Source organism: Ruditapes philippinarum, unplaced genomic scaffold (genome assembly GCF_026571515.1).
Source record: "Ruditapes philippinarum isolate M1 unplaced genomic scaffold, ASM2657151v2 ctg3024_1_1_1_1, whole genome shotgun sequence".
NCBI classification, from domain to species: Eukaryota; Metazoa; Mollusca; class Bivalvia; order Venerida; family Veneridae; genus Ruditapes; species Ruditapes philippinarum.
In genome coordinates, this window is record NW_026862479.1 from 69,954 (window position 1) to 84,917 (window position 14,964).

The 14,964-nt window shown below is 33.2% G+C and overlaps 1 protein-coding gene across 2 annotated transcripts in view; it reads left to right on the forward strand.

Moving 5' to 3' along the window:
- LOC132719252 (uncharacterized) overlaps window positions 1-10,920 on the forward strand; it is a 65,618-nt gene extending 54,698 nt beyond the window's left edge. For both annotated transcript variants that reach the window (XM_060703016.1, XM_060703017.1), the window contains 2 exons: window positions 4,273-4,342; window positions 6,689-10,920. In XM_060703016.1, the coding sequence (XP_060558999.1) occupies window positions 4,273-4,342; window positions 6,689-9,993 (3,375 nt within the window). In that variant the 3' untranslated portion in view covers window positions 9,994-10,920. The remainder of the gene's footprint in view (window positions 1-4,272; window positions 4,343-6,688) is intronic.
- Window positions 10,921-14,964: the final 4,044 nt, after the last annotated feature.

Here is a 14,964-nt window from a genome sequence, read left to right on the forward strand (position 1 = left end):
TTTTTCCAAATTTTATTTTATAAAAAGTTTTAAAAAATTATAACACTGTTATTTAAACCATTTAGAGTTTTAAAAAAAAAAATAAAATTTCTGATTTTTATTGACAAAAAAAGCTTTGATAAAAAATTTCCCCAAAAATGTTTGGAAAAATTTTTTCAAAATTTTTTAAGCACATATTACTTTTCTTTTCCCCTTGGGGCCCCCCGGGAATAAAATTTAATTTGTGAAATGTTTTCTGTGGTAAATTTGTTTAAAAGAAAACAAAAATACCTTGACTGTAACTGATTTTAATTGCTGATTTTTTTAAAATTTTTAATGTTTATTTTTAAAGAGGGCAAAAAAATTCCCAAAAAGTGGAAAGGGGTAAAACACAAAACTCAGTAAAAGGTTTTTAGGGTGTTGTATTGTTCTAAATTCGATTATATTCGATTATACATGTTACACCCTATTTAATTAAACTGATTTGCAATACGCCTTAAAACTGTTTTGGGAAATACGGTTTCTTTCCTCACATTTATATATTTTTTGTTATTGATTGCTTTGACATTTGTTGAAAATCACGAGGCGGCTTTCAACTAAAAACACAAACATTTGACAAGTAGGAAGCACTTTAGAATATGTCTGGCAGTAAAATCCGTGTTTTACATTTAAAAGTGGTTGTTTGATGAAAAGATTAATTATCATGTGCTGTAGCCGATAGTGTTTGAGGCCAAAAAGGTCCCTTTAAAATTACATTAAATATATATAGGAAAAATATCTTTTGTTGGGCGGGGGGGTACATTTTGTCGCGTAAGGACAAAATTTGGTTTAACACATGTGGTCGCATGAAAGCAAGTTTTAAAAAGACTTCATTTTGGCTGATCAAGGCTTCAATTGGCAAGTTTTTCCATAAAACTTTAAATGTTTCAAATGTAGCAACTCAAAGACCTGACTGCAAATAAGAACTTGAAATAAAACCGGGGTGTCGGGAATTTGGCGGCTCATATGGCATGTTTGCCCACCAAATAGGGACTGATTTAAATCTAATAGTTGTTAGCGGGCTGTTCAGCATTATCCGGGTTGCTTTTCAACCAAAAAGGGGAATCTTGGTTTACCGTTCTCTGTCAATCTTTATGTAATCCGGTACATTTGGAGAAAGGGGCCTTTTTTCTATGTCAAGGGTTGAAAGATTGCATATTTTTCTCAAGTCTTTAAACCCGGACCATTAAAGTTTGTGATTAAAAACTTCATTAATGGGTGGGGTAGAATTTTCAAGGGAGTCGTTTTCCAAAAATAGGTTTAAATTAAGGCTGACGGGCAACTGCCAGTCCCATACCAACAATCGAAAGGTCGTTAAATTGAATTTTTTCTTTTACTTGGGAAAAGATGGGGTATATAACCCCCTTGGGTCCCATATTTCCTCGTTTATCGTCAAACTTTTTCTATGGGAAAACCCCGTTTTTTTTCCCTTTTTTTGTATTATTCTGCGTATTTTCTTTTTAAGATACTTTTGGGGCTCGGCGAGGGGGTTTAATCAAAGGGTTTTTGGTTTTTTTCTTTTTTGGGGGTTGTGTAATTTGTCCGGGGGAGGGGTTCCCTTATTTTCCCCTTTCCCTGGGGGGTTTGGGTTTAAATTTTACCCTCTGTAAACTTTACCAAAAGTTTTTTTTTGGGTTTTTCTTTTAATGTGGGCCAGTATAAAACGCTTTTTGGGGGGGGTTTATTTTTCCTTTGGGGGCTCAAAATTTTCCAAAAACTGTCAAAATTTTGTTTTCTTTTATTACATTTATAAAATAAAAAAACTTTTGATTCCTTGGTCCATGCGGGTTGGGGAACCGGGGAAAAGGGGGGCCCGGGAAGTTTTCCAAAAAATAGAAATAAAATTTTCTGTAGGACCATTTTCCCCGGAAAACGTTTTTTTTGTTTTTTTTTGGGTATTCCAGTTTTTTGGGGCAGGGTTCCCTCCCAATTTAAAGGAATTTTTTTCCAAAAATGTTTTTCATTTATGGGCTGGGGTGTGCTAATTTTTTAATTTTTTTAGGTTTGGGGTAAAAAGGACTCACGGGGCTGGGGGAATTTTTGCCCTTGTGGGGGCGGGGGATTGTGGGGGCATCATAACTTTTCCCGGGGAAAATTTTTTTCACCTGCATCGGGTCAAGGTTTAGATATATGGTCGTAGTGGTTTTTAAAAAGTCCCTTTTCTTCGTGAATTTTTCCAAAAAAGCTGCCAAACTTTTTGGCAAAATGCTTTTCCAACCCCTGGGTGGGAACCCTTTTAAACTTTTGGGGTTAGTTTTTCAGAAATAAAGGATCGCTGTGCCCCTTCATCAAAAAGAATGTTTGCCTGCGCGAACTGTGTCTCAGAACATACTTGAGCGACAGCTGTTTTTAATAAAACGTCTGGTCGGGTTTCGGATCTTGAGTGTAAAACTGTTGCCTGTATTTGAGTGGAGGTATCACTTCCGGTTGGAGGTAGGTTTGTCGGGCAAGTATTTATTTTCGGCCTTGAATCTGGACAATTTTCACATATACTAGTATGGTGTTTTCTTTTACATTTCAAGCATCTGAAGTGTGATCGGCAGTTAATTACTTGGTGATTTTTCAAACAATTAAAACATAAATGCTTCTTTCTTATTATGTCCTTTTTAACCCTCACATCAATTAACTTTGTGCAATCCGTTAGCATGGTGATTTTCATTGCAGTAAATTACAATTTCCCTCTGATCAAAAAAAGCGTTTTGTGCATCCGTCTGTGTATCACGTGACTTCCGGCTTCCGGTTTCCGTCTAGCGCCCGTGAAAAAAACGACGCTGTAGTTCTAATAACCAGCTAAATCATCTGTAGTCTGTCCGGCCTCCATGATATTTCAGTTCACGATATAACGCTTTTCGTTAAACTTTCTAATGACCACTTATCGCTTTGCCATTTTCTCGTGCTAAACTCTTGCGAATTTCTGCCGGAAGTTTGTCTATAATGACTGGTACTAAAAGAGTTTCCGTACGTAATTTTGACACTGGGACCTAGCGATTCCAATCCGCGAATATAAGCTTCTAATTTTGTCGAAAAGTTTTTCCCCATTAAATGTGTAGGGGTATTCTCGGGGGTGGGGAGGTTTAGTAACCGCCCGTTAAAATAGGGATGAATGATTTTATGAAATCTGTCCAAAACCTTTTCCCCTTTAGTAAATCGACTTTCTTTTAATGTAATTTGCAAAGGTAAATTTCCCTTTGGAAAAAAACTTTAGCCGCACTGTCTTTCTTTGTTTTGGGCTTCAAAAAAATTAAAATTTTTGTTTCTTCTTTTAAGATTTTGGGTTTTTAAAGAACAGAGGAAAACAAAAACATCCCAAAACTTTGCCATTTTGGAAAAATGTCACCCCCTAAAATTCAGGTGCGATTAAAATTTCCCGGAGGGCTCTGATTTAAAACGGGCGTATTTGAAAGAAATGGGACTTTAAAAATTTTGCAAAGGGGAAACCCGTTTCCATTAATTTACGTAATTATTTTTCGATTGGAAGAACCACCCTTCTGTCCTCCATCTGGATTTTGCGGGTTAAAGTTGCTTTTGCTAACTAGGGGCTTGAAGTTCTCTCACCTTTTTTTCCAGCGTCAATCCATTATTCTTCACTGCTTATTATTTCCTCCTCGATATTTTCCGTTACTTTCCGTCAATTGTATAATTCTTTTCGGTTTTAAGGAATTAATTTTGCTCTGCTTTCCACTGATTATGGCTTCAAAAGAATTGCGTTAAATCCTTATCAGTTGAATGAGTTATTCTTTCGCTCTTCAATTCCGTTTCAAGCTTTAATTTTCGATTACATCTTCGCTGTCCCTTCCTCTGACTGATCGGCAAAATTTATTCTATCTTCATGTTTTAGTTCCACGGCACCAATGTCGGATTAGGGTATTATACTACGATTAATAATGTACAAACACGTTGTGTCTGGTTTATACGTCTATTCAAAAACTACTTAACGTTATACTACAAAACATAGGACAAGTGACGTTACTCTTTTAAGCGGTCAGCGCATACGGTTTGGCGTCATTTATCGGCACATGCAATATGAGCGCAATTCCCGAGCAGGGGTGTATCAATGGGGTAAAGGTAGCATAAATAAAAATGGACTATAGACTCTTAATAAAAGTAAGCAATTTCAAGGCCATCCTGGCCCTCTTGTTTAGATATACATTGTATTGGGACACTGTTAATGAGAGTAAAAATATCAATATTACTATATACAATAGATATTTACTATATAAAACACAATTATTTCTATTATTATTTATATTGTAGGAGATAGAAAGACTCAAGGTAGAAGATTCTCCTCAACAAAAACAGTTAAAATATGAAAAGGCGAAATCAGGTATGTTATATAGAAAATGAAAAGGTATGTGTAATTGAATATGAAAGGGTGAAATCAGGTACTTTATATAGAATATGAAAAGGTTAAATCAGGTATGTTGTACAGAATTTGAAAAGGCTAGATCAGGTATGTGATAATAAAAAGGCTTTATCAAGTATGTTATATACAATATAAAAAGGCTAAATCCGGTATGTTATATAAAATATAAAACGAATTAATCAGGTATGTTATATTATAAATATGAAAAAACTTAATCAGGAATGTTAAAGATGTTAAATATTATATGAAAAAGGCTAAAGAAAGTATGTTATTGTGTCGCCTCTACTGAGTAGTGGCGACATATAGGGATCATTTTTCCGTCGTCTGTCTGTCCGTCTGTCCTTCCGTCACAAAACTTGTCTGGACTACTCCTCATAAACTACTGGTGCAATTTCATCTAAACTTTACAGGAAGTGTAGTTGTGCATATTGTCAGCATTTTCCGGTTCAATGATTTTTGTCAGAGTTATGACCCTTTAATAATTTTTATTTTTAAAGTTTGTCCGGACTACTTCTCTTATACCACTAATGCAATATTAAATGAAACTTTACAGGATTGATCTGTAGCTCAAGTCCTTGCGCATATTGCACAGGTTTTCTGGTTGAATGATTTTTAGCCGAGTTATGGCACTTTGATATAAAGGTGTTTTTTTCTGTGTCGATGTCGGCGTCGGCGTCGTCGTCGGCGTCCCCTAAAGCTTGTCTGGAGCATAACTCAGTCACTATAAGTCTGATTGACTTCAAACTTGGTATGCATACTTCTTTCAATAACCCAAAGTGCAGTGCACAAAGACCGGTACTCTGCAGTTCTTTTTTTGAGTTTTTGCCATTTGTTAATTTTCATACTTTAATTTTGTTTTAATTTAATTTCTCTTCAACTAAAAAGCTATGGACTTGAAACTTCATAGGATGATAGATCTCATTAAGAAAAAGTGCAGTGCACAAGAATAGGTACTCTGCATTTCTTAATTTTTGAGTTATGGCCCTTTGTTAATTAAGTTATGGACTTGGAACTTCATAGGATGATAGATCTCATTAAGAAAAAGTGCAGTGCATAAGAACTGATACTCTGCATTTCTTATTTTTTGAGTTATTGCCCTTTGTTGATTTTCTTACTTTATTTTTGTCCTGGTCATTTCTCCTCAAGTATGAAAGCTATGGACTTGAAACATCATAGAATGATAGATCTTATTGATAAGAAGTGCAGTGCACAGAAACTGCTGATCTGCACTTATTATTTTTTTAGTTATTTGCCCTTTGTTATTTTTCATATTTCATTTTAGTCCTGGCCATTTCTCCTCAACTAAATTTTTCACAAGGCGACACATCCGACTTGCAGAGTTCTAGTTGCCAGAGTTATGGCCCTTTAATAATTTTTATTTTTAAAGTTTGTCCGGAATACCCCTCTTATACCACTAATTCAAATACAATGAATCTTTACAGGATTGATCTGTAGCTCAAATCCTTGCGCATATTGCACGGGTTTTCCGGTTGAAGATTTTTAGCCGAGTTAAGGCCCTTTGATATAAAGGTGTTTTTTCTGTGTGTTGCCAGATACACCAAAGCTGTTCCAGACTACTCCTCTTATACTACGGGTGTAATTTCATCCATACGTTACAGGAATGTTCAGTACCAAGTCTAGTTGTGCACTGTCCGTCTGTCTGTCCGTCTGTCACAAAACTTGTCCCAACATGAAATTGGCCATCAGGAGGCGACACATGTGATCACTGATCGCTCTTTTATAATAAATTAAAAGACTAAATTAGGTATTTTATGCAGGATTTTTAAAGGCTAAATCAGGTATGTTATATACTGCAGTCTGCGAAATAAAGCACACTTGCATACATACACGGGAAAATCCCATTTGGGCCCGCAAAAATCCAAAGCAAAAATGTTTTTAATTTGGAATGTGTCTTCATACAAAATGAGTTTCAATTTTCAATTCTCTTGAAATTATTAAGACTCGAATATAAACTTTGTGGTTGTGTTACTAATAGGCTTATGCATTTAATGAATGCAATGCTTTTCTTTGATGATATTTGTTTTCATATTTTAAACAAAGTAGAAATCATTAGATTGACAAGTAAAGTTAAGTATATATAAACAGAAAAAGATAATTTTATTTAAAAACTGGCTGACTGATATTCCTTGCATGTGTGCCTAAATATAACTGTTGTCTTTTATTTTGCACAATACGTGTTTTGGGTCTGTGATAATCTGTCCATGCAGGTCCATACTAATTTTCTGTATCATTAACTCATTGATTTGTCCTTAACAATTGGATTTCTTATTATCATTATCATTACAGAATGGCGGAAAAATCTGATAGAACAGTATCACAAAACCCTGCTGCAAGTTCCTACATCACCTTTACAACCAAAAAGTGAAAAATGTACCTTTAATGAGATTTATATTAGACCCAAAATAACGAGGAAAATAAAAGGAGAAAAGGGGGAGACAAAGGAGGTGGAGGTTGAAACAATGTCAGAAATCTTCACAAAGAACGGAGTCCCCCAAAAATCTGTATATGTTCTAGGAGATGCAGGGTCAGGAAAAACTAGTTTTTGTAAATATCTGGTCAACTGTTGGTGTTTGGCACACAATGAGGAACATGGAGCTGGCAATGAAAATGAAGATGGCAATGGTAAAACTGAAGGCAACAGTGAAAAACATGGAGGTGACGGTAAAAAACATGGAGCTTGCAATGAAAATGAAGATGGCAGTAGTAAACTTGAAGGTGACAGTGAAAAACATGAAGGTGACGATGAAAATCAAGGAGGTGTCAATGAAAATGAATGTGGCACTGAGGAACAAGGAAGTGATAATGAAGGAAATAAAACACATGGAGCTGGAGGTGTCGATGAATTTGAAGATGGCAAAGAGATACACAGAGGTGATTTTGAAGAACATGAAAAAATGGGAAGTGACATTGTAAATGAAGAGGTAAAGGGGATACATAATGCAGACATTGAAAACGAAGAGTGCAGTAAGACACATCAATGTGTTAATGAGAAAGGAGGAGATGAAAAACATGTGGGTGGCATTAAGGAAAATGGAAGTGACAGTGATGACATTCAGGATAACAATTTAATACACTCCGAATCCCACAATGAGGACTCTGATGATATCTTAAATGACTCCGAATCCGATAGTGACGACTCTGATACTGACTTAACAGACTCTGCTATCGACAGTGATGCCTCTAAATATGATAGCAAAAATTATGAACTAAAATTTAATGGTGTAAAAGAGATGAAGAAATTTGATTTTGTATTTTACATCTCTCTTAGACAGTATCGAAATATTGACACTATAGATGATATGCTTTATAAACGTTATCAAATGAAAATGTTAGATACATTTCTTGAAAAAGAATCCTCTAGAGTTATAATTTTGCTTGATGGCTTGGATGAATGGTCCTCTGAAAATGTCCCAGAACATAGCATCTTTAAGGAATACACTATAGTAACTACCTCACGACCATGGAAATTTCATACATTAACATCAAGCGATGAAGAGATGGAACAATCACTGAAACTGAAAGGGTTTGATTTTAGATGTGAAACGGAAATGGTAGATAGGACTGTTTTACAATTAAATGTTAGCAGACATGCTAATAAAGAACCTAGAGATTGTAGGAAAAAGCTGAATGAAAAGTCTCTGAAAAGTTTAAAACAGGTACCAATTATGCTTCAACAACTGATATGTCTATGGTTTGATGGTAAACTAGATAAAACGTCAAGATGTGCCATCTACACTGGCATGTTAGAATTATTCTTTACATGGAATGACATGAAAACTACAGGAACAAGTACTCGACTCATAAAGGGTACACAGAAAGTAAACCTCCCTCATTATTTATCTGGAAGAACCAAATTAAGATTAAACAACCATTTCATTTACGAAGTGTCAAAATTGGCTTATGAGACACTTTTTAATTGTCCGAAGGATAAATCCTTGACATTTGACATTTGTATGTTTGTTGAACTAGATATATCAGATGAAGTAAGAGAAAATTGCCTGAAACTTGGAATAATTTCAGAAGATGAATGTCCAAGTTTATCTGTATCAGAACCACCAAGCTCATTGTTCTCTTTTATTCACAAATCAATGCAAGAATTTCTGGCTGCAGTGTATATTGGCATCAATTTCAATGCAAAAATGTATTCATCAGATAGTACTGGAAATGATGAATTAGCCAAGAAGTTTATTTATGAGGTATTTCAGAAATGTTCAACAGTAAATGACATATTAGAGCAGTCAAATGTTATCATTATGCTATCTGGTCTAGAACCAAGATTAGCAACTCATGTTTCAAAATACATATATGATACTGTGTCAGAAGACTCTCGTGTTCAGGAATACAGGAGAACAATAAGAAGTAACATTTGTAGGGATCATAGATGTATTACTGATATTCAAAAGCTTATGTTTGAGTCAATGGGACAATTAAATGCAGCATGTAGTATGGGAAATAATCCTGTATTTTATATAGGAGATTTGTTAATTGGTAAAAGTGTGGATTGTGATATTGTTTGTACAGGTATTGATCAGAAACAAATTGTTCCTGACTCAGTTCTGTCTATTCGTGTAGTTAACATCGACACACGAAATTTTAAATTTACAAAATATTTACCAATGTTTCATCGTCTTGAAAAAATTGCAATAATACATAAAAGAAAATTACCAAAGTTAGAAAGTGATAAACAGAGGATTGATGAGATAAACTATAATGTTTGTGAGACAATTAAAGTAAACACTTTAACATTAAAATCTCTATCTGTTGATGAACCTGACACTGACGAGTATTACCAAGTGTGTACAACAGTTGTTAGTATCCTACCTAATATGATCAATCTTGTAGCACTATGTATGAGTAGTGTAACAATAAGTCATGATGATACTACTACATTTTGTAATTTTCTTCTGAGAACCAGTCATTTTGAGCAAATACATCTTTCTAATGTTAAATGTGAGTGTATGAAGCAGCATGACGTAAATTTATCAAAACATCAACAACTTCAGTACCTTCATTTGTATAATACTGTTAGTGTGACAGATGCTGATACTACAAACCTTCAAATATTTATCTTCGGTGAATTGAAAGATAGTAATTATGGGAAAATATTTGATATTATTAAAAAATCTTACAAATTAAAAGAACTTTTATTGTATGGAGATTATAACAATAAATCTCAATTATATCATACCAACATAACAAAGAGACTAGTCTCAGTATTACCATTGTTACACAATCTCAGTAAACTTGAGTTATTGCGGTGTAGGTTAACTGACAATATAATACAGTTTCCTTTAGAGATGAAGAGTGTAAAGTACATTGAGCTTTATTCTGTCTTAATGAGTTGGACAACATGGCAGAAGTTTGTTGATAGTCTTCCTCACATTCCTCATACTGTAGATGTGTATGTAGGGCGCTGTTATATATCAGGAGATGGTGAGGAGTTTGATGATCATAAGTATAGAATGAGATTACCACGACGAGTTATAGTATGGAAGGAATATGATGCAAACCAGTATGTAATAGATAAGAATCAGTTATTTCATGTTAAACGTGATAATGCTTATTGGTTTGTCTTTTCAACAAAAAAGTGATATAGGATACATGTATTTAATATTGTGGTTAAAGTAAATTATTGCATGTTCAAAGACATAAATTTGGATAATTTTTTTTTTCATTTTCACAAAAAAAACAGAGGATACATGCCTTTAAATTTTCAACAACAAAAAAGAGATAAAGTATCCATGTAGTTACAATAATTGAACTCAATTGTTGCCTATTATTTCAACAAAAAAAAATATTCGAAATTTGATCAGAGAGGGTACATGCATTTAACTTTTCATAAAGTAATCATTTAGTTACATAGTGTTTGAAATTAATGTTTTTTTTTACCTATTTTACAAAAAAAAATGTTTGAATTTTTAACATAGTGAGATAGAATGCATGCACTTAACATAGTGTTCAGACTAAAAACTTTCATGTCTCAAACAGTAAATTTGTTTTGTTTTAATATTTTAATTAAAAAAGTGATCTTAATATAATAGTAAACAATCATCATAAACAGTCCATTAAATACTAATCTCTGGTCAATGTAACAAAATGTATTTATTATATTGAAATTGAAGAAAATAATATTCAAATTGTGTTAATAAATAAATAAATGAAAGAAATGCAGTTAAATATTATAAATATATTGATCTTAATAAAGGTAAAGGTTTTTTTAAAGATCAGTTATATATTTTGAAAGAAATGTAACTGATTTGAAAAAAAGTAATGTCCAAAAAATAAAAACATAAATAAATATGTAAATAAAAAAGTAAATAAATTAATGTATTAGTAAATTTATTGGAAATATCATACCACAGATGTTTATTGTACAAGGTCAGACGAAGTAAAAGATTAATACATGTATATAACATTCAAATATCATAATGTACAAGGTCAGAAAAAGTAAAAAATTATTATAACATTCAAATACCAGTTATATGATGTAATATATGATAGGATAAGGGAATGGTATATGATGAATATGTCAAGGGAATGGTATATATCAATACAAGTTATATGATGTAGGAAAAGTGAATGGTTATATATTAATACCACTTATATGATGTATAGGATAAGTGAATGGTAAGTATAAATACCAGTTATATGATATATAGAACAACATGTAGAACAAGGGAATGGATTATATAAATACCATATATATGATATAGGACAGGGGGGCAGTATATATGATGACAGGGGAATGGTATATATTATTACCAATGATATGATATATAGGGTTATAATTATGCTAACAGCTATTATAGAGGAATAGTAAATGGTATATATGAATACCTGTTAGATGATATATAGGACATATTTTATATATGAATACGTGTTAGATGATATATAAGACATATTTTATATATGAATACGTGTTAGATGATATATAGAACATATTTTATATATGAATACCTGTTAGATGATATATAGGACAACTAAATTGTATACATAATTGTTTTATTCATTGAGGTGAGGACCATTTACATGTTATATTTTAGAGATTCCTTCTTTGATTGTTTTATATTGTTAAGATTGAAAAAGTGATAAATATTACAATTATGCAAAACGATAAAAGTTTACAAATTAATACTGTTAGTCAGTATTACTCTAATTCATGTGTAATTGTAAAGTTAAAGGGACTCCACTGATGACTTTTGACATGTTCAGAAATATATTGTCCTGATTTTTTGACATGATAGGATGGGGGTTTTATTTCTGTAACTGTTGAATTAGATTTTTTTAATGAAACAATTTAGTACCAAGACATTATAACATTACAGGTATACATAAGTTATATTTCTGCTGATGTTAACATAACTATGATATGTTAGTTTACATGTATTGTAAAATATATATTACATGAAATTACTCAAAAGTTATGTTGTAATCTTGTGTCTAAAAATGCATCCTGGGTAACCAATGCATTCTTGTTATGTAAACACTTCATTTGTGATGAATGTAGTTCAGCCAAATCAGAAGCCATGGGTTCGGACAATGCTAAAATAAAGATTTAACACTTTTAGAAAGTAATGATATAACTACATCTTATTAACGGTATGTTTTGTGCAGCCGAAAGAAAAAACTTTAAATATCTTCTTTTAAAAAACCCTAAAAGCTAGAGCTTAGATATTTGGCATGAAACATCTTCTAGTGAGTGTCTACCAAGTTTGTTCAAATAAAAGCCCTGGGGTCAAAATTGGCCCCGCCCCAGGGGGTTATTTATTTTCCCTATATGCATATAGTAAAAACTTAAAAAATCTTCTTTTAAAGAACCCAAAGAGTTAGAGCTAAGATATTTAGCATGAAACATTTTCTAATGAGTGTCTACCAAGTTTGTTCAAATAAAAGCCCTGGGGTTAAAATTGGCCCCGCCCAAGGGGGTCATTGATTTTCCCTAAATGCATAAAGTAAAAACTTAAAAATCTTCTTTTGAAGAACTCAAAGAGCTAGAGCTAAGATATTTAGCATCAAACATGTTTTAATAGGTGTCTACAAAGTTTGTTCAAATAAAAGCCCTGGGGTCAAAATTGGCCCCGCCCCGGGGGTCATTGATTTTCCTTATATGTGTTTAGCAAAAACTTAAAAAATCTTCTTTGAAAAAAACCCAAATAGCTAGAGTTTAGATATTAAGCATGAAACATTTTCTAGTGAGTGTCTACAAAGTTTGTTCAAATAAAAGACCTGGGGTCAAAATTGGCCCCGCCATGGGGTCATTGATTTTCCTTATATGTGTATAGCAAGAACTTAAAATCTTCTTTGAAAAAACCCAAATAGCTAGAATTAAGATATTAAGCATGAAACATCTTCTAGTAAGTGTCTACAAAGTTTGTTCAAATAAAAGCCCTGGGGTCAAAACTGGCCCCGCCCCAGGGGTGTCATTGTTTTTAACTATATGTGTATAGTAAAAACTTAAAAAAACTTCTTTTAAAAAGCCCAATGAGCTAGAGCTTAGATGATTAGCATGAAACATCTTCTTATGGGTGTCTACCATGTTTGTTCAAATAAAAGCCCTGGGGTCAAAATTGGCCCCGCCCAAGGGGGTCATTGATTTTCCCTATATGCATATAGTAAAAACTTAAAAATCTTCTTTTGAAGAACTCAAAGAGCTAGAGCTAAGATATTTAGCATCAAACATGTTCTAATAGGTGTCTACAAAGTTTGTTCAAATAAAAGCCCTGGGGTCAAAATTGGCCCCGCCCGGGGGTCATTGATTCCTTATATGTGTTTAGCAAAAACTTAAAAAATCTTCTTTGAAAAAAACCCAAATAGCTAGAGTTTAGATATTCAGCATGAAACATCTTCTAGTGAGTGTCTACAAAGTTTGTTCAAATAAAAGACCTGGGGTCAAAATTGGCCCCGCCATGGGGGTCATTGATTTTCCTTATATGTGTATAGCAAGAACTTAAAATCTTCTTTGAAAAAACCCAAATAGCTAGAGTTAAGATATTAAGCATGAAACATCTTCTAGTAAGTGTCTACAAAGTTTGTTCAAATAAAAGCCCTGGGGTCAAACCTGGCCCCGCCCCAGGGGTGTCATTGTTTTTAACTATATGTGTATAGTAAAAACTTAAAAAAACTTCTTTTAAAAAGCCCAATGAGCTAGAGCTTAGATGATTAGCATGAAACATCTTCTTATGGGTGTCTACCATGTTTGTTCAAATAAAAGCCCTGGGGTCAAAATTGGCCCAGCCCCAGGGGGTCATTGATTTTCCCTATATGCATATAGTTAAAACTTAAAAAATCTTCTTTTAAAGAACTCAAAGAGCTAGGGCTCAGAAATTTAGCATCAAACATGTTCTAATAGGTGTCTACCAAGTTTGTTCAAATAAAAGCCCTGGGGTCAAAATTGGCCCCGCCCCGGGGGTCATTGATTTTGCTTATATGTGTATAGCAAAAACTTAAAAAATCTTCTTTGAAAAAAACCAAATAGCTAGAGTTTAGATATTAAGCATGAAACATCTTCTAGTGAGTGTCTACAAAGTTCGTTCAAATAAAAGCGCCGGGGTCAAAATTGGACCCGCCCAGGGGGTCATTGATTTTCCTTATATGTGTAAAAGAAAAACTTAAAATCTTCTTTGAAAAAACCCAAATAGCTAGAGTTTAGATATTAAGCATGAAACATCTTCTAGTAAGTGTCTACAAAGTTTGTTCAAATAAAAGCCCTGGGGTCAAAACTGGCCCCGCCCCAGGGGTGTCATTGTTTTTAATTATATGTGTTTAGTAAAAACTTTTTTTAAAAAGCCCAATGAGCTAGAGCTTAGATGTTTAGCATGAAACATCTTCTTATGGGTGCGGGGGGTGCTATATACAGGTGAGCGACCTCAGGGCCATCATGGCCCTCTTGTTATACTTGCTGATGTTATTATACACCAATATTAAGATATGTTATATATAAACATATGTTACACTTGTCTGTTTGTTACATGAAATTCTGATTGAATGTGTTTGTTACATGAAATTCTGAGTGAATGTGTTTGTTACATGAAATTCTGATTGAATGTGTTTCTTACATGAAATTCTGATTGAATGTGTTTGTTACATGAAATTCTGATTGAATGTGTTTGTTACATGAAATTCTGATTAAATGTGTTTCTTACATGAAATTCTGATTGAATGTGTTTCTTACATGAAATTCTGATTGAATGTGTTTCTTACATGAAATTCTGATTGAATGTGTTTCTTACATGAAATTCTGATTGAATGTATATAGTACATAATGTAAACATATTATTTCATGTTAATAAATGTTTGTTGTATAGTTACATGCTATTGCAATCCTTTGATGAAAGTAAGATAATATTATTTTATATAAAGAAAGGTTTTGTGACATGTGACTATACGTACAATTTAAACTGTTATACCCGTTTGCTGTAAAGGCCCATTAAGCCTTAAAAAATGCACTCCCTTTTATTTTTCAAAAGCTTAATTGTTTTCTGTTCAAAGAGGTTTTCATTGTCCATATAGCACAGCCATCCTTTGTTTGTTTTGCATTTATTCATGTTTGATTTTAAGGCCCA